The sequence below is a fragment of the Barbus barbus genome, assembly GCF_936440315.1.
Source record: "Barbus barbus genome assembly, chromosome: 36".
NCBI classification, from domain to species: Eukaryota; Metazoa; Chordata; class Actinopteri; order Cypriniformes; family Cyprinidae; genus Barbus; species Barbus barbus.
Window position 1 is genome coordinate 22310795 of NC_136714.1, and position 22272 is coordinate 22333066.

The window sequence follows — 22272 nt, forward strand, 5'->3', positions numbered from 1 at the left end:
TCCCTAAACCCACCTCATCTCCACCCCTAAACCTACCCATCTCCACGCCCTGATCCCTAAACCCACCTCATCTCCACCCCTAAACCTACCCATCTCCACGCCCTGATCCCTAAACTCACCCCATCTCCACGCCCTGATCCCTAAACCCACCTCATCTCCACCCCTAAACCTACCCATCTTCACGCCCTGATCTCTAAACCCACCCCATCTCCACCCCTAAACCTACCCATCTCCACACCCTGATCCCTAAACCCACCCCATCTCCACGTCCTGATCCCTAATCCCACCCCATCTCCACCCCTAAACCTACCCATCTTCACGCCCTGATCCCTAAACCCAGCCCATCTCCACCCCCTGATCCCTAAACCCACCTATCTTCACGCCCTGATCCCTAAACCCACCCATCTTCAGTGGTTCAGTGTTTTCCTTAATAACTTTAAACTTTGCACATTGTGTTTATATTCTGGCTTCATCTGCTTGCCTGTACAAAATATACATCATCAATGAGGTCTTTCCTGAATTTCGCCTTTTAATATCTGTTTTACTTACTACTTAATGCAAACTGCGTAAAAATAGCTGGCGGTCTGTGGAGCAAACTTCCTTTTGCCCTCCAGGAGGGGCGTTCCTAAAAGGGTGTGACGTCACAGAAAACTATCAATAGGATTCGGTGTGGACCGTGAAAGCATATTTCATTGGTTGGGTCTATAAACCGATACGCCTCCTTCATTCAGTGTGAACCGGTGTTTGGAGCCGGAGCAGCACTGAACGAGATTTATGTAAAACATTACTCGTGGTTATATACAATTAAGGACATTGGTGGCACTCGGAATTTACATAGACTATTGTTTTCTGAAATTTTATACCTTGATAAAAGTCAGTTATCAAAATGGGTATTTTTCTAGAGTTACTTACTGGAGATTTGTAGGCACTTATTTATATACAGGTCCTTCTCAAAAAGTTAGCATATTGTGATAAAGTTCATTATTTTCTGTAATGTACTGATAAACATTAGACTTTCATATATTTTAGATTCATTACACACAACTGAAGTAGTTCAAGCCTTTTATTGTTTTAATATTGATGATTTTGGCATACAGCTCATGAAAACCCAAAATTCCTATCTCAAAAAATTAGCATATTTCATCCGACCAATAAAAGAAAGGTGTTTTTAATACAAAAAAAGTCAACCTTCAAATAATTATGTTCAGTTATGCACTCAATACTTGGTCGGGAATCCTTTTGCAGAAATGACTGCTTCAATGCGGCGTGGCATGGAGGCAATCAGCCTGTGGCACTGCTGAGGTGTTACGGAGGCCCAGGATGCTTCGATAGCAGCCTTAAGCTCATCCAGAGTGTTGGGTCTTGCGTCTCTCAACTTTCTCTTCACAATATCCCACAGATTCTCTATGGGGTTCAGGTCAGGAGAGTTGGCAGGCCAATTGAGCACAGTAATACCATGGTCAGTAAACCATTTACCAGTGGTTTTGGCACTGTGAGCAGGTGCCAGGTCGTGCTGAAAAATGAAATCTTCATCTCCATAAAGCTTTTCAGCAGATGGAAGCATGAAGTGCTCCAAAATCTCCTGATAGCTAGCTGCATTGACCCTGCCCTTGATAAAACACAGTGGACCAACACCAGCATCACTGACTGTGGGTACTTGACACTGGACTTCAGGCATTTTGGCATTTCCCTCTCCCCAGTCTTCCTCCAGACTCTGACACCTTGATTTCCGAATGACATGCAAAATTTGCTTTCATCCGAAAAAAGTACTTTGGACCACTGAGCAACAGTCCAGTGCTGCTTCTCTGTAGCCCAGGTCAGGCGCTTCTGCCGCTGTTTCTGGTTCAAAAGTGGCTTGACCTGGGGAATGCGGCACCTGTAGCCCATTTCCTGCACACGCCTGTACACGGTGGCTCTGGATGTTTCTACTCCAGACTCAGTCCACTGCTTCCGCAGGTCCCCCAAGGTCTGGAATCGGTCCTTCTCCACAATCTTCCTCAGGGTCCGGTCACCTCTTCTCGTTGTGCTGCGTTTTCTGCCACACTTTTTCCTTCCCACAGACTTCCCACTGAGGTGCCTTGATACAGCACTCTGGGAACAGCCTATTCGTTCAGAAATTTCTTTCTGTGTCTTACCCTCTTGCTTGAGGGTGTCAATGATGGCCTTCTGGACAGCAGTCAGGTCGGCAGTCTTACCCATGATTGCGGTTTTCAGTAATGAACCAGGCTGGGAGTTTTTAAAAGCCTCAGGAATCTTTTGCAGGTGTTTAGAGTTAATTAGTTGATTCAGATGATTAGGTTAATAGCTCATTTAGAGAACCTTTTCATGATATGCAAATTTTTTGAGATAGGAATTTTGGGTTTTCATGAGCTGTATGCCAAAATCATCAATATTAAAACAATAAAAGGCTTGAACTACTTCAGTTGTGTGTAATGAATCTAAAATATATGAAAGTCTAATGTTTATCAGTACTTTACAGAAAATAATGAACTTTATCACAATATGCTAATTTTTTGAGAAGGACCTGTATACTTGTTTCGGTCGAGAACGACTCAATGTTGTTAACGATTCTTTTGGGTGAATGATTCAATGACTCATTCAGAGCACTCAAACATTAATCACATTTGTTCTGATTACTTGATCAAAAAAAAAAAAAAAACATGGAGAGAGTTACTTAAATGGCACTTTACATGAGGGTGAGAATTATAATTTAAAAATATTTCATTTCATTAAAAATATTTCATTTATCACTTAGATATGATTGCAAAATCATACAAACTGATTTTTAATATAGATTTAAATGAGAGTGATGCATGAACTGTATAAAAGATAAGCAGTAAAAAAAGTAATATGCACTCATAGGGGAAAAAAACCCAAGGCAGATAAATGTCACGTTCACATTTTATTGAACTGATTTAATAAATTTTTAGGTGGACAGGTCAGGAATTCTCTTACAGTTTGAAACAACCCCTATCCCACCTTTAAAACAAGAGATGACAGTGTTATGAGATCCTTGGCTTATTACCCAACATTAACATCTCTCTTTAGTGGTGTCAGAGGCACAGTCTCTTCAAAAGTGAAAGAAAACAGGTGTTGGTCACACATCACCAAATACTTCCCCACCCGAATTACAACAATACCAAGTTCAATGTGTAGATGCACATTCTCCTTTCCAAGCAACACTTCTTAGTGTCATCCCAAATCTTTAGGTTTCAGTGTGGAGGCTATTTGAATGCTGAGGAAATAAGCATCTGCGAAGTAAAGTGCTGCTATATTTCTCTGTTAAATATCCACGACTTATATTTGGTTGTCATCAGACATTGCGTCCAGTCTATAAATGGCGACTAAAATGAACAGAAGCTCACACAACAGAACATCTTGGGGAGTTTGATAACATGTAAGCCCTTAAAAAAAGCAAGTAAGATGCCATCTGCCATCCCAAATACTGAAAACAAACATTCGTCAATGGTTATTTTGAGAATGGCTCACTCAGTTTTTTTTCAATTTACAACCCTGGAAAACAAAGGAAACACCTCCCAGTTTTTAACAATGGAATAATTGTGATCATAAGCGAGATGATTTGTTTTCAGATCTCAAAAAGACATCTTAAAATGTGCAAATACAATGCAGCAAGCCTCAAGAATCAACTAGCCAATCAGAATCCACCATGGAGCTATTTGATCCAGTGTGAATTTGCATAATTGCAAGCAATGTTTTTTTTTTTTTTTTTTTTTTTTTCAAAGCTGATTCACAAAGCTGCATTCTGGATCTTTTCCCTAAACAAGGATCAAAGAAAATAAATATATCAAGACACTGAGTGTTCGACCACCATCTCCTTTTAGATAAGCGTCATGTCACTCAGACAAACGCATTTTATTCCAGACTAGATCAACATAGGATCGAAAGCATATTTAATTTTTATCACTTTTTTTGGCAAAACTTCCTATCACACAGGTTTTGTAAACATAACGTTTCCCTTAATCTAAAGTTTACTCACTAATGATACCGTGAAATAAACACTTATGCATATTTAATCAGTTTCTTTTTCAATACTCAATTCCAGCAATTCCTTTCCTTTTAATTCAAAATGAAAACAAAAAATATATAATTCTATTCATATTTCATAAATAACTCCGTTCTGAGACTTGAAATAATTAATGAATACATTTGAAATGGATATACAGGTCTGCTTCTGCTCGATGCATTTTCTCAGAAATCAGTAGCACCTTTGCCTTCAAGATGGTACAATCATTTTCTTAAACAGAGCAGGCCCAAATTAAGAACATGTAACATGAGCCAGACTGATCCCGAAGACTCTGGCTGTTCAAAGAAAAAGAAAAAATATAGCAGCTTTTTTTTTTTTTTAGATTTTTGTTTTCCATTTGGTTTCCTTTTATATCATTTATATCCAAACCTCCTCCCAGAGCCTCTCTCTACCTGTAGTTTCTGACCCACAATCCTTCCCAAAAATGAACGAAACACTGACAATTACACTTTCACTCTCTCACACACACACACAAGCAAACATCGTTCACACCTTCCATGAATGTGTGCTGGACCTGCGATCAGGTCATAATTTCTCCCCACTGCCCCGGGTACTTGCAAGTCTCACTGACGCCACATCAATATAAGTCTGCATTAATACCTTAAGGCATCATTTGCACTGAGGGTGTGAATACTGATGCTGTTCAAAAAAAAAAACAAAACAGGGCCATCAGGAGAAAGGAAGTCTCAAGGCTCTTGGAAACCCCCTCTCTTTTATGGCCACTTTTTCACATGTACTGGCTCAATCACCCCTGTGCAAAAGGTTTCAAGAAATACGAGCTTTAAGGCCCACGGATTTGCATTGCGAACTTTCGTTTTGCATTCAAAAAGTTTAATTTTTCTTTGTTGTCCTTTTTTCTTTTGAAAAGTCCTTCAAAAAGAAAGAAGGAAAGAATGAAACATATGGGAAAGGATGAATAAGGAAGAAAGCATGATATAGAGTGATGAAGGCGGCCAGATATGGGAAAAAGGGCGAGTGGGGAATCTGTAAATAGAATAAATAAGGAGCTGTTTGATCCCCACACTCCTTCAGCTGAAGAGTGCTCTGATTGGCTGAGGGGGTTGCTTGGTCCCATGCCCTACAGCCAGGACTGCGCCCTCCGCTGGTCGAAGTCAGCGATGAGCCGCTTGATGTGGGCCAGCTTGTTGTGCAGGTACTCACAGCGCTGTTTTTCTTCATAATATTTTGGGCTGTGCTGTAAAGCAAACATAATGTGTCAATTAACATACTATTTTTATTGTTTACTTGTGGTCTAAAGGACCCAGATGGGTAAGACATGCATAGTTACACTTACTTGTTTAATTTTTTTATATTCTTGCAGCACCTGTTCATGTACTTCCTGTTAGGAAAGACAAGACAAACACTTACTACTTGGGATACAAAAATATACATCCACATAAATACACAGTTCTTTATATAAAGAGCGGTATAAAAAGAACTATGAAATCTTGTTCTCCTACCTTGTACTCTTTAGTTCCTGGTGCCAGTCGTCTACACTGGGAGTCCAGTTTTGTAAAATGACGAGTAACACCCTCTACACGGGCATGAAGGTTGCGATACTCATCATATTCTGCATTGAAGTCATCCTTATAGTGCTGCCTCTGATCCATAGATATCACTGCTGTGTACTCTCTGCAATAAAACAATACAAGGACAAGACTCCAAGTAGGTCTCAGATCTTTTGCTCATTTCTCATATATATATATATATATATATTCTATTCAAATAGATTATATTATTATTGTATGTGATGCAGAGGGTTTATGCAGAATGACAAACTATAAACAAGTCAAAGTTCACTCACACTATGTAATCAGGCTTTGTTGGGACTGGAAGTTCAGTGCTGTTGACAGGCTTGTCTTTGCCAGCTGTAAAGAGACACAAAAGTCATGTATAAAGATTAATTTGCCCTCTCCCAAGCACACGTAATATGATCTTTGTGTCTTAGAAACGGACTAACCTAAATATGTTGTTGTGAATTAAAGTTCAAGGGCCAAAGTTATATGGAACATAAATCAAGCCTATCATCAGGCCTGCCAAACAAGCTTAAATCTTTCATTCAAAATTGCTGGCATGCATCTAATAATTTTTATAATAATTAATTATTCAATGCTGTTAACACCACAAAATGCATAGGACATGGCAAAACAAACCTTCTCTGTCTGATTCGTGGCTGATGTTGACAGGAATGTGTCTTTGTTCTGCCTCATTCCGATGTTTCTTCCTGGGCTGTGCTTCCTTATCGCAGTGATCCTCCCTGTTATGCTCTTTATCACTCTTTCGGTCCTTATCCTTATCCCTCTCTCGCTCTCCTTCTCGCTTCCTCTCTTTATCTTTGTGCTTCTTGGACTTCTTGGGCTTTTTGCTGCCATTGCCATCACGGCTGGCTGTAGGAGACGCGGCAGAAGAAACGCGGTGGCCACTGCTGGTGGAAGTGGTGGAGGTAATGGTAGTTGTGGAGACGGTACAGGTGGAGAAGGACAAGGGGGACGTGGTGGAAACTGGCTGGCTGGATGGGCTGGGCGTGTGGCTGCGGGGAGCATAGCTCTCTGCGGAGTTCCCACATATAGAGCTCTGGTCCAGGGGCAGGTCCTGAGACCCCCGGCCCTCCGGCGTACTGGGGGAGTTTGAACTAGAGCCTGTGACAGAGCGAGGGTGAAAAGAGGGTCCTGGGCAAGCGGCCGTGGGTGCAGGTTTTTTGTCCTCAGTCTCTGAAGAATGACGACCTGAAGAGGAGGGGGGTCCTCGGTTACTGAGATGGGAGATTCTGGGCTTCTTAGTCATCAGAGGGTCAATGAAGTCAGTCTCAGGTTGGCGTTTCTGAAGAGCAAGAAACAATTCATAATTCTTAGGTCTGCAATTTCATTGATGTGCACAGAGTGGCAATTTTTGTATGTGGTTCATAAATTATATTTTAAATGCATTGATAAAAATATTAATATAAAATAATCATCTATAATATGTATTATTTATAATAATTTATTGATATCTTTTACTTTAATTCAAATATACTGTATATATATTATATAACAATAAAAAATTTAAATATATTCAGAAATATTTATATTTTCTTTCTTTAAATGATATTTATAAAAAAAAAGAGAAAAATATCAATATAAAACTGTCGTTTATACTGTATTATGTGTCTTACCAGTGGGGACGTTGGATCTTTGCTTGGACTGCTGGAAGATACAGACTCTGAATTCAAGCCCAATTTACTGTTGAAGGGGAAAAAAAAAAAAAGAACTAATTTAAGTTTTGCCAAATACTCTTGGGATCTCTAGTACTGGCTCTTAAAAATGATTTGTGTTCAATTAAAGAGTCATTCTTCTTTTAATTGCATGTGACCGGTGAGTCTTACCGTGCCAGAATCCTGTTACATTGAACCCGTTCATCCTCCGTGTAGCCCGGCCAGTCCCTCTGGACCTCACGGAAGACAAACTCCTTCAGAGAATACGAGTTATCCTTAGGGTTTAGACTGGCCACCTAAAGCAACGGAAAATATTACATTGATTGGTTTCCTTTATCTGATTAAATACGGGACATAGGAAGATTCATTTAAAAGGACCTATTTTAATATTTCAATGGGTAAAGTGGCTGTTAAAATGGGTTTTAAATTTATTTAATTTAATAAGTGGTGCTTGCTAAGGCAAGCATGAATTTGAACTAACATGATTTTATGTTAAATTGAATGATTAGTACGGTTGTAACCATTTTTAATTTTGTAGGCTATATAGTCATTTTATTTTTAGCAACTAAACTACTTCTACACACATGATAGGAGGTTGAAAGCACACTTTGAATACTTGTTTAAGTCGGCATACTTAAGAGTGGCAGATACACAAACACTATAAATAGTAATGCAAATGGACAGTTAGGCAAAGGGATATAGTGTTACTTCTTACGTTACAACCCAGTGAGGGGACTGTTTCAGATTCTCAATCCTTCCTGCATTTCCAAAAAAGGAGAGAAGCTCGTTTCATACTTCCTTTTTCAAAGCCTGAATTAATTCCTTCTAGACTTCATAGAAAAAGGACAACAACCATGGTATTTCTCCTTTGAAACTAGCGGGGAGAACCGAAATGGCAACTTCTACCCCTTTTTATGACAAAAGCCATACAAATATGACGACTGTCAACAGTATGACCTTAGTTTACCTGAAATTAAGTAAGCTGGTCTCTTCAGCATGAGCTGTGCATAATTACTTTAAAGGGTTAAATTTATGGTTGCCTAATTTGCCACGTGCTATACATTCAGCTGAGGTGAATGCAAGTCTTTGTGTTTGGGCTGTTAAATGGTGACTTGCGTTACGTGACACTGTGCTTCAGCAATAGTGCTGAGAGTCTGTAGCCTGAAGGTAGATCCCAGCTGTGATTTGATGCCATCTACGCTTCAAGTCTCTGTGACTTATCGTGAACTAATATGTATGATTATGACAGTCCTCAAGTTGCATTTACCAGTAGATTAATGCCTTTCTAGTCTTTAATCTTGCTCTTTAAACATTAAACTAATATTTCAGGTTAAATACAATAGAGAGCATCAAACAAAAATTGAGGTTACAGTGGAGCACTTAAAATGGAAGTGAATGAGACCAATTTTAGGAGTCTTCTGTTAAAACTTGTGTTTTATTATAACATTACACCTGCTGTCAATTGAGCTTAATGGTTGCTTTAATTCTACAAAGTGATTCCAATCCATAATTTCACTCTTACCTGATGTAGGGTAGAGCCCAAAGAGCTGCGGTCTTTCTGGCTGATGCCATCTCTTTGCAGTCTGGCAAGCAACTCTAGTTTCTTGTAAGAGCGCAGGGCCAGAAGGTGAATGACGCGGTCCCGGTATGGCCGTTGTGATACGGGGTTGTTGGTAAGGCACTTGCGGATGGTGTTGGCTGGGTTGAGGGGAGTGGTCTGCTTCCTCTCTGGAACTGGGTCGGGGGCAGACGGGGCCGGTTTTCGGTGCTGGACTTTTTTGTCTATGCCAAAATGACATTCACAGACAGACAGAGTGGTTACAACAGTGAAATATTTATCATTAAGAAGTCTCTTAATGCTTTAATTTGGTATATAACGGCCCGGTTTCACAGACACGGCTTAGACCAAACCAGGATTAGGCCATAGTTCAATTAGGAAATTTAAGTAATTTTTATTAACGTCATGGAAAAAACATTACTGGTGTGCATCTTGAGACAAACTAATGGCACTGATATATTTTAAAGATCAGTCAGTGCAAGTTTATTTCAGTTGAAACATCTTAGAATTACATTTTAGTCTGGGACTAGCCTTGTCTGTGAAACTGGGGGAATACATAGTTGTCCATATTCTCAAGGACTAATTCACATATCCCATTCTATATTGTTTGCAAGATTAGGATTAATGCTAAACCAAGTATCCAGATGATGTTATCATTTCTATTGGTGTCTAATGCAGCCTACAAAACCTCATGCTTGCTTAATTTTTCTCAAAAGAGAATCAACGAATGCAAGACTGAAGTTTTAATCTTGCAAAATTAATTTTAATTACTTACTGCTTTGATATTTTTTGAGTATCCAAAAATAAGCATGTGAGCATTTAAAAGCAGCCACATCAGTCAAATGTTGATTACACTGACACCATATTGAGTCGTGTTTATTTTAGTATCAACGTACAGTACCAATACTTTCAACCCTACACCCTAAATCTAAAATTAGGATCCATCCAAACAAAAGTATGCATTCTCAAAACAATACTGAAGTACATGCTTCAGAGTTTTAAATGACACAGATCAGTTCCCTCTATTATGAAATTTCTGAAAAGTAGTGACGACATAGTGACACTTTAACCATCCTACTTCCTACATCTTTCTATTATGAACTCTCCCTTGGTTTGCCCAAACATGTGCCGATGACTGGACGACATCCAGAGGCAAACTTTCGCTGTCTCACCTCCAGCAGGCCAGATGAAACTCTTACGTCAATGGATAATAAGCTTTGGCCATCACACATGTATGGCAGACTAGGAGGAATCAAGGAAGGGAAGATCATTTAAACTCTGAATTATATGATAAATCTGCACCATTTCTAACTTGCTTGTGTCTCTCAGATTAAACAAACATAAGTGTGTAACGTGGTTTCCTGAGAACCAGCTGCTTCAAAGCCTTATACCACAAACCCTCCTTCTTGCACTTCCTTTTGCTGTGTAAAATGCAAACGCACCGCGATCACTCCTCCCCTGCGGCTTTGCGCAGAGGGATGGGGGTGAAACTACATTTTCCAGTTTTGTGGTGGAAGCCAGCTGTGGTCCGGAGAATGGGGGCTCCCAGAGGGGTGTGACAGCTGAACAGGTGCTGAGAGACAGGTTTTGTCTGGCAGGGGTGAAATATAATGAGCCACATTTGAGTGTTAGTTAAAGCCACTCTAAAAACTCTCAATGGTTCTCTTTTTTTCCTAACTGGTGACACTGTTTTTAAACATGAGATAAAACAGGTCTCTGGAGTTGCAGCATCGTCAAGCAGTTTATAAAATGCTGATTTCATTTAACCTAAGCAGGTGACAATAGCCTGAGAGATTCAGTCTGTCACTCTCCACTTCCACACATCTCTATGTGGGGCACGTCGGTAATCTCGGAGACATGGGTTGTGCCTCGACTTAGCCACATCAGATAAATAGGATGAACTTTTACTTGCTTTTTCTCTTGACCCTAATCCATACATCACTCTCCGCAAAGCTCCCAATTGGTTTAATGCAGACGTTATGTGACGGTTACAACTGAACTGGCTGAGAGTTACAGGTCAATGTGAAAAAAATTAGGACATCTGCATGATCACAAAATGGCACCTTAATCAGTCTATTTCAATCTAGAAATGAGCAAATTCATGTAACGATGTACTACACGCAGATCTAAATTGGGAAATGAAAACAGAAACTGAAACTGAAACCCCATCCTGTGTAGATAATCATCAGCTGTATAGAAAGATTCTTTGAAACAGAAACGTTTCGATTGAAACGGCCAACACGAAATTAAATGGAAATGCTGAAAATGCTAAATTAAACTGCATTGAGTTTTCGCAATTTTTAACTTGTGTTACTGGGTACTCTCCAAATATCAGTGACCAGAAAGTGTTTGTGCGTATGTTACAGGAGATAAAATATAGTGCATTAATATCAAACCTCTGAACGGTCCTCCGGGTCTGATGAATTTGGTGCTGTTTTTGCTTTTATCCTCCTCTGCTTTGGTCACTCGCTCTTTGGTCACCTGGTAAGAGTCATTGGTGGCACATACTGTGATTTTGTCTTGAATCGTTTCCAAGGAGGACAGATGGGGGACTCCAGAGCTAACGGGCACGAAGAGTGGTTACAAATGAGTAACGACAGCAAAATGAGCACTAGTTTTGACACACAAGAAACTTGCTCAGCCCTTACCTAGATATGTACTGGTGGATACACTCAAAGCTTCCTTGAGGATTGTCTTTGCCATAGTTGGACAGATAAAAGTCAAAGTTATGAGAGCCGTTGGAAGCATCTTTCGTTGGGATTTTAATGCGCTGATAGGGCAGAGATAAAACAAATTATTTAACTACTAATAGAGGGAATCAAAAAAATACTAATATCACCTTAGCAAAACACAAGAGAGCTAACTAGGCAGTAGACAGGTGTCTTTTGGTGGTTTCAAACTTTGTTTTAAAGAAATATGCTTCCATTTAAAAATGGTTTGATTAATTGAAGTAAAGCTGAAATAAAATCTGAATACTAGATTTAAAATAAATATTTACTAGCTTAAATAAATGAATATTAGAAATGTTGCCTTGGCAACTAACTGAGATTAAAGAGTTGAATTTGAGGTGCTAATAGAGTTCAGATACTAAAACTGAAAAAAAGCTAAATATATAATATTTCACAAAATAAAAATAAAATGACAAAAATCTTAGTACGATTATTAGCCTATCAAGATGCCAAACTCCACTGGAATCAACCGTTAACACTTGTCAAGTCTTTTGTGCAGTTCTCATGAAGAGTAATATTTGCGATATGCTTGACTGACATTTAAGGGAGCTGCCGCCCATGCAGAGCTTTTCAAATGATTCACCTATGATCATCCATCACTGTTGATGGATGAAGATGGCTACCTAGATCGCAGCTCACCGTTTTGAAACAGACTCATTGTGTCAGCTCAGTCAGAGCTTTGTAATAACATGTCGACTGCAGCATAGACACTAGTTAAGCACACCATGTCTTTAGAAAGAGTATTCATGAGCGTAAAACCGGAACCCTTCTCTCCGACCCAGTATTTATAGTCACACAGCGTCTGAAGTAAACTACAGCATGGTGTGCAGGGTCAGAGGTTAAACAGGCGCTTTCACAGTGGAAAAGTGAGATGCTGCCCAATAAAACCGCAGAAGGCTGAGGGCTCTCTATTAAGGCACCAGGTTCACAATTATAGAGTGCTTTGATGAGTAACGCCCACACTTCAGCCAGCGAAGATACTCATTCGGATGCTGTAAAACTCATTAATGCTAAGTCAACTCACCCCTTGAAGACCCTGAAAACGTATCGTCGCCTGTGAGGATGGTGCATTCTGGAAAAGATGAAAACAATGAAAAACTTAAGAGATTATTTCAACTATAATACAAGAATGGCATACTATACATACTATTTCTGCCGCATGTAGTATACTGTGAAAAGTTAGAGTATGTGCCTAAAATGTGCAGTTTACAACCAGACCAGATTCTGGAGGAACACTGTATCCCACAATGCAATACACTCAACTTCACCTTCCATTTCTACTGGAACATTATCAGCCGTGATTTTATACAGTACATGTAGAGTAGGAATGAGTTTAGGTTAACTGGGACATTTTTTCCCAGACATCTCAATGGCAAAAATATCCCTATTTACATTAATTGATCCCACAGAGTCCAAACCCTTCACTTCCCTGCAAACATACACCTTCAGTTATATTCAAATACTGTCCAAAGCCTCCTCCATCTGCAACGGCTTGTTTAACCAGATAAGTTTCACAAGCCCCCACCCCCCAAAGCACACTTGCACACAGACTAGATCAGATCACATTACACAGGAGTACGAAGAACTACGATTAAGCTCTCTGATGATTTGGAAGCCTCAACCAAAGGTTCTCAACTCTCCAAAGCAGGTTGCACATCTGTGATGACAGGGTTACAATGCTAAATGCAAATAACAAGTGTACATATAACTGTGCATAATTAGGATAGTAACCACTATCCATTACATAACTTAGCAAATTTGCATGTTGTTGGGCAATGCAGTTCATTGTAATTTTAATACATTTCAACAACTTTGTAGTTGAGTCCCCACGGTGTTCAGCAGCAAACCAGCCTAAACCACGTGAAAAACAGCTTCCTTAGTGAATCAAACATTTAAAAAAATTAATACAGACCTATTATTAATACAGACCTAATAAAGATCTACTATCAACATTTAGAGCCATTGAGGTTCACACATTCTCTGTCTTTGCCCCGACTGTCTTATCCCATTGCCGAAAGATGAATAATGATTAACCACAAACTCGGCTGAGAATGGTAGCTGGAAGACAAACAGATCTGGAACATGACAACATGTGAACAAGACACTGTAAATACCAAATACTGAGCATTATGAACACTTCAAGAACAGGTATTATTACGCCAAAGCTAAGGCAGGTATGGTACAGATGAAGCACCAAGTAATCCCTGACTACTATCCGATTAATATAGGAGGACGCTAAGCCCTGGAGGATATGATCGCTGCATTCTTTACACCAACGTGATACTCAATACACAACACGATTGAACTTATGCAGTCCTTTAATATTTTGTCACAACATTTTTCTAATACGTCCATGTTAGATAACGTCAAATGAACGGCATGTGCTTTGAATGAAAAACTAAACCTATTAAAAATAGCTTTGTTTATTGAAATAAAGCTGAAAAAATAAACTGAATATATAAGATAAAAAAAGTTAAATAAGTTTAATTTGAGGTAGAAAAACGACAAACAAAAAAAAGCACTAAATACAAATATATAACAAAAATAAATAAATCAAAAGCACATAAAATTACAGAAACTTAAGTTAGAAAAATTGAACATATGAAAATAAAAAATAATTTAACTATAATTAAAAACTATAATTGTGCTAGATAATATCAACGGAACGGCATGTGGTTTGTTTGTGAGCTTAAGACTCGTTCATCTGGTCTCCCCGATGGTGTGTTGTAACATTTTGAGTGTTAACCAAACTGCAAGTCCTAATCAACAAAGACAAACAGTGCCAGTCAAAAGCAGCCAGGAACTTGATGGATTACTAAGATATATTTAGTCTCAAACAGGCTTCAAGGTTCAACTTAACTCTTTTAAGAGAAATTCTAAACAAAATGTAATGACTTTAACTTTATAGGTGACCTGAATTAGATGGATGGGTGATTATCCAATCATCTACAACACAAAGCAAATCTCGGGTCTACCAAGATTTGGCCTTTCGGGATCGAATGAACCATCTCTATGAACCCACTGATCAGTTTTTTTTTCTCCTTTTTTACAACGAGCCAGCTGTAGCTTCAAGTCAAACAACTGCCTCGTAAGCACTTTGAGCAGTGTAGAGCTTTAAAAAAAAATCCAGACAATGCAGCTCTTCATTGAAACTGCCTGATTTCTCCTAGAAACTCGTTCAGCCTTTCGACATTATAGAAATGCCCAGAGGGTTTTTTGGTTTTATCAATTTCCTTATCTTTGTCATATTCATAACATTTTTACAAATCTAACTCACACTTTATATTACTCACTTGAATGATCTAAATGGAAATGATATGCAAACCCTGTGGTCAGAATATTTATCAAAATTACATGGTAGGAAGATGATCTGTGCACTATTAAAACTGTTAATGCAATAGTAAAGGGTTTCCCCACCTAGTCACCATGCCACACATCAAAAATACCAGAATTAATTAACTTCTAATGTCGTTTAAGATACATATGGATGCCTATCACACGATAAATGAAGATTATAGCATAAAACGACACAATATGTTTTAATAAAACACATTAAACTCCTCAGGTGTGTGTATGAGTCTTCATAGCTAATTAGCAAGCGAAGCAACCATATTTAGACGTTAATTAGACAGACTTAGATGTTTTATTGTGATTCTAAACCACGTTTATTTGGATTAAGAGTCGTGAATGTTAAACAAACAGCAAAAATATCGCCACATTTATGAACTTAATCATTGTTGGAGGGCTGCCAGCTAGTAACATTAGCCATGCTATCGGCTAGCTCACCAAACTTAAATTTTCGTCAGTTCCAAAGGCTTTTTCGCATGTAACACTAAACATTTACTTTAAAGAGACTGTAAACGTAATCAAATGATCAAGTGGTCGAAATGACAAACAAATGAATCGAAGCTTTTGGCTTGTAAAGAAAGTTTTCTCTAACCGTTAGCATTGTAGCTCATCTTTCGAGGATATAACACAATATAACGTAAAACTAACAAAATAATTTCACATTTAACCCGTTAATATGAGCTCTTTCAATCAGTGAGATTTCATAAATGTACTTATATTTACTAAATGTGGTTTGTGGAGTTGAAATGACATGCAAAGAGTTTATAGCAGGTAATGGTGTGTTGGCATTATGTTCACTCCCTGGAGTCTTTTTTTATTCATTAAAATTTTTTTTCCAATCAATTCTACAAGGGCAACTGCCAATTGAAAATGTTTATTAACTTTTAAGAGATGCTGAATTGCTTAGAAAAGAATAAAACATCATTTTGATACATCTAATGCCTTTGTGGGCGAGCAAGCTGTCGCTCTTCCTTTCTCTTCATAAAACTGTAAGTTTCTCATCACTCACCTTACAGTTTTGGTAGTTTTCCAGCGCTTTAAAGGCTGTTTCTGTCAGTTTGACGTGTAAAACGGATATTCTGTCGCTCTTGCGGCCACAGTTGAGTCCATATGAGCCATCCTCGCAGAGAGCTGCCATCATCTTCACCAGCCCTCCACCATAGTCCCTCTGACATACGTGCAAGCTCTCTCTCTAATGCGGACAGAGGGAGGGACCTTAGCAAAAGTAAGTCCCTTTCTGCTCTATACTGTTGGAAAGTTAACTAGCTGGGTCTTTTCGCTCTATAACACATTAGGCTAGACTATTTTCCTTATTATATTGTTCTCCTGTTAAACAAGCGTGACATAGTGTTTATGATAATCAGCTTATGCTCGTTTATGCGTGTTATTTCCTCTATGCTTTTTATTGATAAAATGTTAAAGTGTTTCTTGAAATGTTTAAGTTATGGATTGACAAATCTGTTGATATTTGGATATTTTAAGTTGAATTATGGTTAATGTAAGTTCTGTAATAATTGTCTTTGAAATGCAGCATTGAATTTACATTAATTTGTATCATTAAATTGTACAATAATCTATTGTGCATGTGTGTGTCTAAGATTGGTCATATCTATCTATCTATCTATCTATCTATCTATCTATCTATCTATCTATCTATCTATCTATCTATCTATCTATCTATCTATCTATCTATCTATCTATCTATCTATATTATAAATAAATAAATGGCAAATCTTTTTATATTTATTGTTTTTTCTCTATGCCTGTTATTTGATAAATATATCCAAATATATTGAAATGTCCTAATTATTTATAGACCAATTAATCTGTTGATATTTGGGATTAATTATGTATAATTGTGGATAACCGTTATTTTTTTTCTTACAGCAATTCTGTAGTAAATATCCATTTAACTTCAGCTTTTTTTTATATCATTGGCATTACATTGTGCTTTCTAGATACTGGAATAACATTAGTGTTTAAAAGAACTATTTTTCAATAGTAAAATGAGTTTAGAGGCCTGCACCCTTCCTGTAATTTAAAGGATTATTAAACACAAAAACAAACAAATGACACTAATTAATAGTATACTATTTTAGGAGTGTTTTCGAGTCAGATTTGATTTGCCGGCTGTCATACTTACCGCTCCCTGTCTTTACCACAGTGCTCCTAAAAAACACTGCAATATAAGTGTCAAGCAAGTGTTTGGCTGGTTGGGTCCAGCCTGCAGGTGTATTATTGTACATGTCTCACTGTTTGTAAGCAGTGACAGACTGCAGTCATCAGCCAGTTGCATCAGGGTCATCCTGAGTCACATTCGGTCCGTGGTTACATCACTCATACGGTAATCTGCAGGAACAAGTTGAACAAGGAACAACAGTTTTCAGACATGATTGATAGACTGGGTATTTTCACATGTAGGTGTAACAAACCATTGCACTTTTTATAATCCAGCAAACAAACCAAGCCTTATCGAAAACCGGCCTTTTAACGAGTTCCATCTGATCTGAAGGTATTGATCATCTAGACTGGAATGGGCCAAAGTGTCAGCTGAGAAGGTCAACCGTTTATTCTTAAGCCTGCCTCACTGTAAAACTTGTTTGGTGACTTCTAGCTATGTTCCCCCAGCATGCACACCTGCTGTGTCTCACAGAGTCACACTCTGGGATGGAGTGATTATGCAGGGTGTTTTGGTGTGGTGCTGTAGTTGTTTTAGGCTGGGTGCAGGGAAGCCACTGTGAATCCTTGAGATTAGGCCTGCATAAAAAAGCCTGCCACACCCTTGATTAAAAACTAGTTTATTTAGCATTTAAAATCGGCCCCGCAATGCATGTCGGTCTAGAGGGCTTCACAGACAGAGTAATGGGATTATATAAGATCTGTTTGTAAAGGAACACTCTTAGTGATTTTTAGCTGAATAGCATGCACATTAATTAAGTGGGCGTTAATTAGTTTCTCATCATGCTGATGCATCTGTCAGTTGTACAATGGCTGAGGAGTGAAAACATTCAGGCACATTAAATTCACAGCATCTGATTACATTTCCTCTGATTTCCATGGCATTGTTGACATGCTCAGCATAGGGTGTTGTCATTGCTTAATCCTGCACGACTGCGCTGCTTTTTCATAAAGCCGTTTTTCATCATGCCGTTCTGGAACACAATAAAGAAGATTATTTATTAAGCAATTATTTTGGTCACCTCTGATTAATGAGAGAAACCATAACTTAGTAGAGCTTCTACTCTAACAAGTCAAGCACAGATAGCAAAAAATGAAATCTGGTCATCTGAAAATATATTTTCAGAAGACATGTCAACAGTGTTACATTGCATATTTTATATATTTACATTTAGGCCCGGTTTCACAGACAGGGCTTAGATTAAGCCAGGATTAGGCCATAGTTCAATTAGGACGTTTAAGTATTTTTTATAAACATGCTTAGAAAAAAACATTACTGGGTGCATCTTGAGACAAAACAAAGGCACCGATGTGTTTTAAGATCAGTCAGTGCAAGTTTATTTCAGTCGAAACAGCTCAGACTTACATTTTAGTCTAGGACTAGGCTTAAGCCTTGTCTGTGAAACCGGGGGTTAGTAATTTAGCAGACGAAAGAATATATATATTTGTGTGTGTGTGTGTGTGTGTGTTTATGTGTTATATGAATATTTACACTGTAATTTTTTTTTTATAAATGTACTATAAAGAAACTGGCAGATGTGGTTGGCAGAAATTTACCATAAAAAATATGATAACGATGTTTTAGGTTTAAGGATTGAACTTAAATTTACAGTAAAAAAAACATATTTAATATTATTAAATATTTAAATTATTATTTAAGTTCTCTCTCTCTCTCTCTCTCTCTACACTTTTTCACAATATACAGTAATTTACTTACTGTTAACTAAATAACAGGTTTTACCTTGTTTTTAACTGGTAAATTGAACTGGTTTCATTTTTTTTATTTGTAAATAATTTTAAGCAATTTCTACTAAAAGACAATTCAAACGACTTTATCTACCATCAAATTTTTCTGAGACTATGGGAATTATTCCCTATATATATATATATATATATATATATATATATATATATATATATGAGACAAAGTCAATTCTTAAATGAAACATGAAGCTTTGCTAGCGCAAACTGAGCAATGCATCTTCCTCTTGGAGGATTTTTTCTCTGCTTGTGTTTATCAATATATATTTAACATTTTTCAAATGGGTGTGAGTGTGTGTGTGTGTGTGTGTGTGTGTGCAGTCACCTCAACTCTTTCTGTTTACTTTAGCTGCCTGGCATTAGATTACAGACCTAGATTGTGGATCTTTTGACCTTAGTCCTCCATGTGGGACCAAGACACATGTCTGCATCCGCAAGCAGAGAACAAAAAATGTGAGACAAGGCACCTGTTTTTTTAAAAAAAAAGGACTGTAGAGAGTTGAAAAAAGTCACAAAGATTAAATAAATGAATGTTACAGGTTAAATAGAAACAAACTAAAGCTCTATTTTTTTCAAAAGCATAGACATAAAACAAAATGTATGTGTTAACATGACACTATAGTTAACTAATTTCAGGAGTTTCACTATAACAAGAATAGTGTGAAACTAAAGTAGGCTAGTGTTTACACAGAGCAAACTCTACCCACTTGCTCATCAATGGCTCCTCTGCAGTGAATGGGTGCCATCAGAATGAGAGTCCAAACAACTGATATAAACAACACAATAATCAACAAGTAATTCACACGACTCCAGTTAGTTAACATCTTGTGAAGTGATAAGCTACATGTTTGTAACAAACAAATCCATGTTTAAGGCATTTGAACTTCAAACCGTCGCTTCTGCCCAAAATACAAGCCATAATAAGCCTTTCTCCAGTGAGAAAGTCCATCCCCTGTTGTCTTGAATTGTTTAGAACTGTTTTGGACTGATTTTTGCTTGTAAACAGTGCTTGATCTCTACATATTTCTCTCTTTATTCAGACAAGCAATATGATGGATAGAGGACCTTTAGCTGGAAGCAATGATTAGAAGTTAATGATTGGATCTTCTTAATGATGGATTTGTTTCTTACAATCATACATCTTTTCACTTCACAAGACATTAACTGATGGACTTGAGTCATGTGGATTATTGTGATGTTTTTAACAGCTGTTTTGACTCTAATTCTGACGGCATCCATTCACTGCAGAGGATGAAACGTTAATGAGCCTATTTATTTTGCTATCATAGCTTTGCACATTTATTATTGTAATCTAGCGCTGTGAACATGTTTTGAGTCACCAGTTGAGACCCACTGCTTTGATGGTGGAAAGCCTGTCAGTGATGCCTAAAACCATCAAGCCACCGTATAAATGTGCTCCTTACTCTAATTCATTGCTCTGTCAACACAGCAAGAGCCATGCGAGGACACACAAAGTACAAAGTAACAGTCTGTCTCTCAGGAAGTACATGACGAGTTGTTTAAGTATACAGGTGATGCTGTTGTCCCACTGTCAGTTCCTCTCTGTCATTTCCGGAATTTTAAAGGCCTAGAAACTGCAAGGCCTGTTAATGTTTGACCATCAGCTGGAAATACAAGTGGTGCCAGCTGTATTGGTCCTTATCACATGGAAACAGTAATATACGAGCCGTATCTCTCAACAGACACTGATGGTGTGGCCACTCTCATGTTTGAGGAAGGTCTCTTTTTACACAAGTAGGAGTAGAAGATATTTATGAATGACTTTCAAATGCATACTCATTTTAATTTATTAATTAAGTTTGCATTTAAGGAATTATTTGAGGGAACTAAGAGCAGAAATTAAGAGAATATAATATTCAAAAATGTATTTTAATTGTTATCAAAGCTATATAAAGACAAGACAAGACAAGACAAAATAAATAAAATAAAATAATAAAATAAAATGTCTCAAATGGTGTTTGTATAATACTGCGGCCCCTACTTCTACAGACAAATAAATAAGTTGATAAAAATACCATCCCAAAAGGCAGTTGTACAATACTGTGGCCCTCCTTCTATAAAATAAAATTAAAGACATCTGTATAATATTGTGGTCCCTCCTTCAATAAAAAAATAAAAATAAAATGCATCTATATAATATTGCGGTCCCTCCTTCAATTCTATTCTATTAAATTCTATTCTTTTCAATTCAATTCAATAAAATAAAATAAAATAAAATAAAATAAAATAAAATAAAATAAAATAAAATAAAATAAAATAAAATAAAATAAAATAAAATAAATACAAAACAACACAATAATAAAATAATAATATAAAATATACAATACAATACAATAAAATAAAAATGTCCCAAATGGTTGTTCATATAATAAGTAAATAAATAAATAAATAAATACGCAAATACATAAATAAAAAATAATGTCCCAAAAGGCAGTTCATATAATATTGTGGGCCTCCTTCTATAATAAAAATTAAACAATAATATGATCCCTTATTCTACATGTCTATGCATATTTTTCACTCGATGTCCAGTCCCTTTTCCACATGATTTGATCATTCATGTCTGTAGCAAAAATAGAGATCCTTTTATCTAGCAAATTAAAAGAGAGCTCTCTCAAGCATTTTTCTAACAAAATCATTCTTGAGGTTTTGCAAAAAAACGTCCACAGGTTACTGAGATGCATGTATGAGAGAAATACTCATTTAAGGCCATAAACTCCCTGGCATGTTGTTGTGGAGCTGCATAATCTTGCAAATCCAGTCTCAGCACATTTTCATAACTTCCAAACACCTTTCACTTCACCTCAGGCTGGACGGAATTACCAAACGGAATACCACAACATTCTGATGATTCCAGAAAAATGCAAAATGCTTCCTGTGAATGCAAAGAAGAAGATGAGATTTACAGTGAAATAGAGAGAGAGAGATTTCATTGGCCTCCCTCGTTCACTTCAGCCCCCTTATCTCTCATCCCCAGCAAGTCTCTTTATTCGCACCTGTTCCATCAGTTTTAATATAATGTTTTCTTTTCATTTTCCCACTCTTAACTCTTCTTTTCCTGTTCTTTATTTTCTGTCCTCACTGCTGGTTCTCTCACACAGTATCTGGCTCTCGTCCAAAGCTGCCAGATTTGGAGGTAAACCGGGCAGAATAAACTCCAGTAGGACAGTTGATTCCAGCAAAGAGCAAAAGAAAATGAGAGAAATGAAGAGAGAGTGTAATTGTAACCTGTTTCTCAACAGAATCTTAAAAAGTAGAATATCTTAATGTAATATAGAATTTAATTTCTCTTTGCATTTTTAGCCAATTGTGGTACAACATGTTGATTGGAATTTTTATTTTTTTGTCAAAATACAGCTTTAAATGCCTGTTAATAGGGAACGATGCTATAGGCTATATTTTAAAAACTAAATATAAAAATTATATATAAATATAAAATATT

General features: G+C 37.4%; 1 protein-coding gene across 1 annotated transcript; it reads right to left on the reverse strand.

Annotated features, from left to right (window-relative positions):
• Positions 1-3690: 3690 nt before the first annotated feature.
• ell2 (elongation factor for RNA polymerase II 2) lies at positions 3691-16058 on the reverse strand. The gene is made up of 12 exons (XM_079394620.1): positions 15880-16058; positions 12547-12594; positions 11442-11563; positions 11190-11353; positions 8758-9017; positions 7407-7531; positions 7197-7263; positions 6199-6865; positions 5850-5913; positions 5506-5677; positions 5340-5384; positions 3691-5240 (listed from the first exon to the last, which is right to left on the reverse strand). Exons 1-12 carry the CDS (start codon positions 16009-16011, stop codon positions 5124-5126), a joined length of 1983 nt encoding a protein of 660 aa, XP_079250746.1. The 5' UTR covers positions 16012-16058; the 3' UTR covers positions 3691-5123.
• Positions 16059-22272: the final 6214 nt, after the last annotated feature.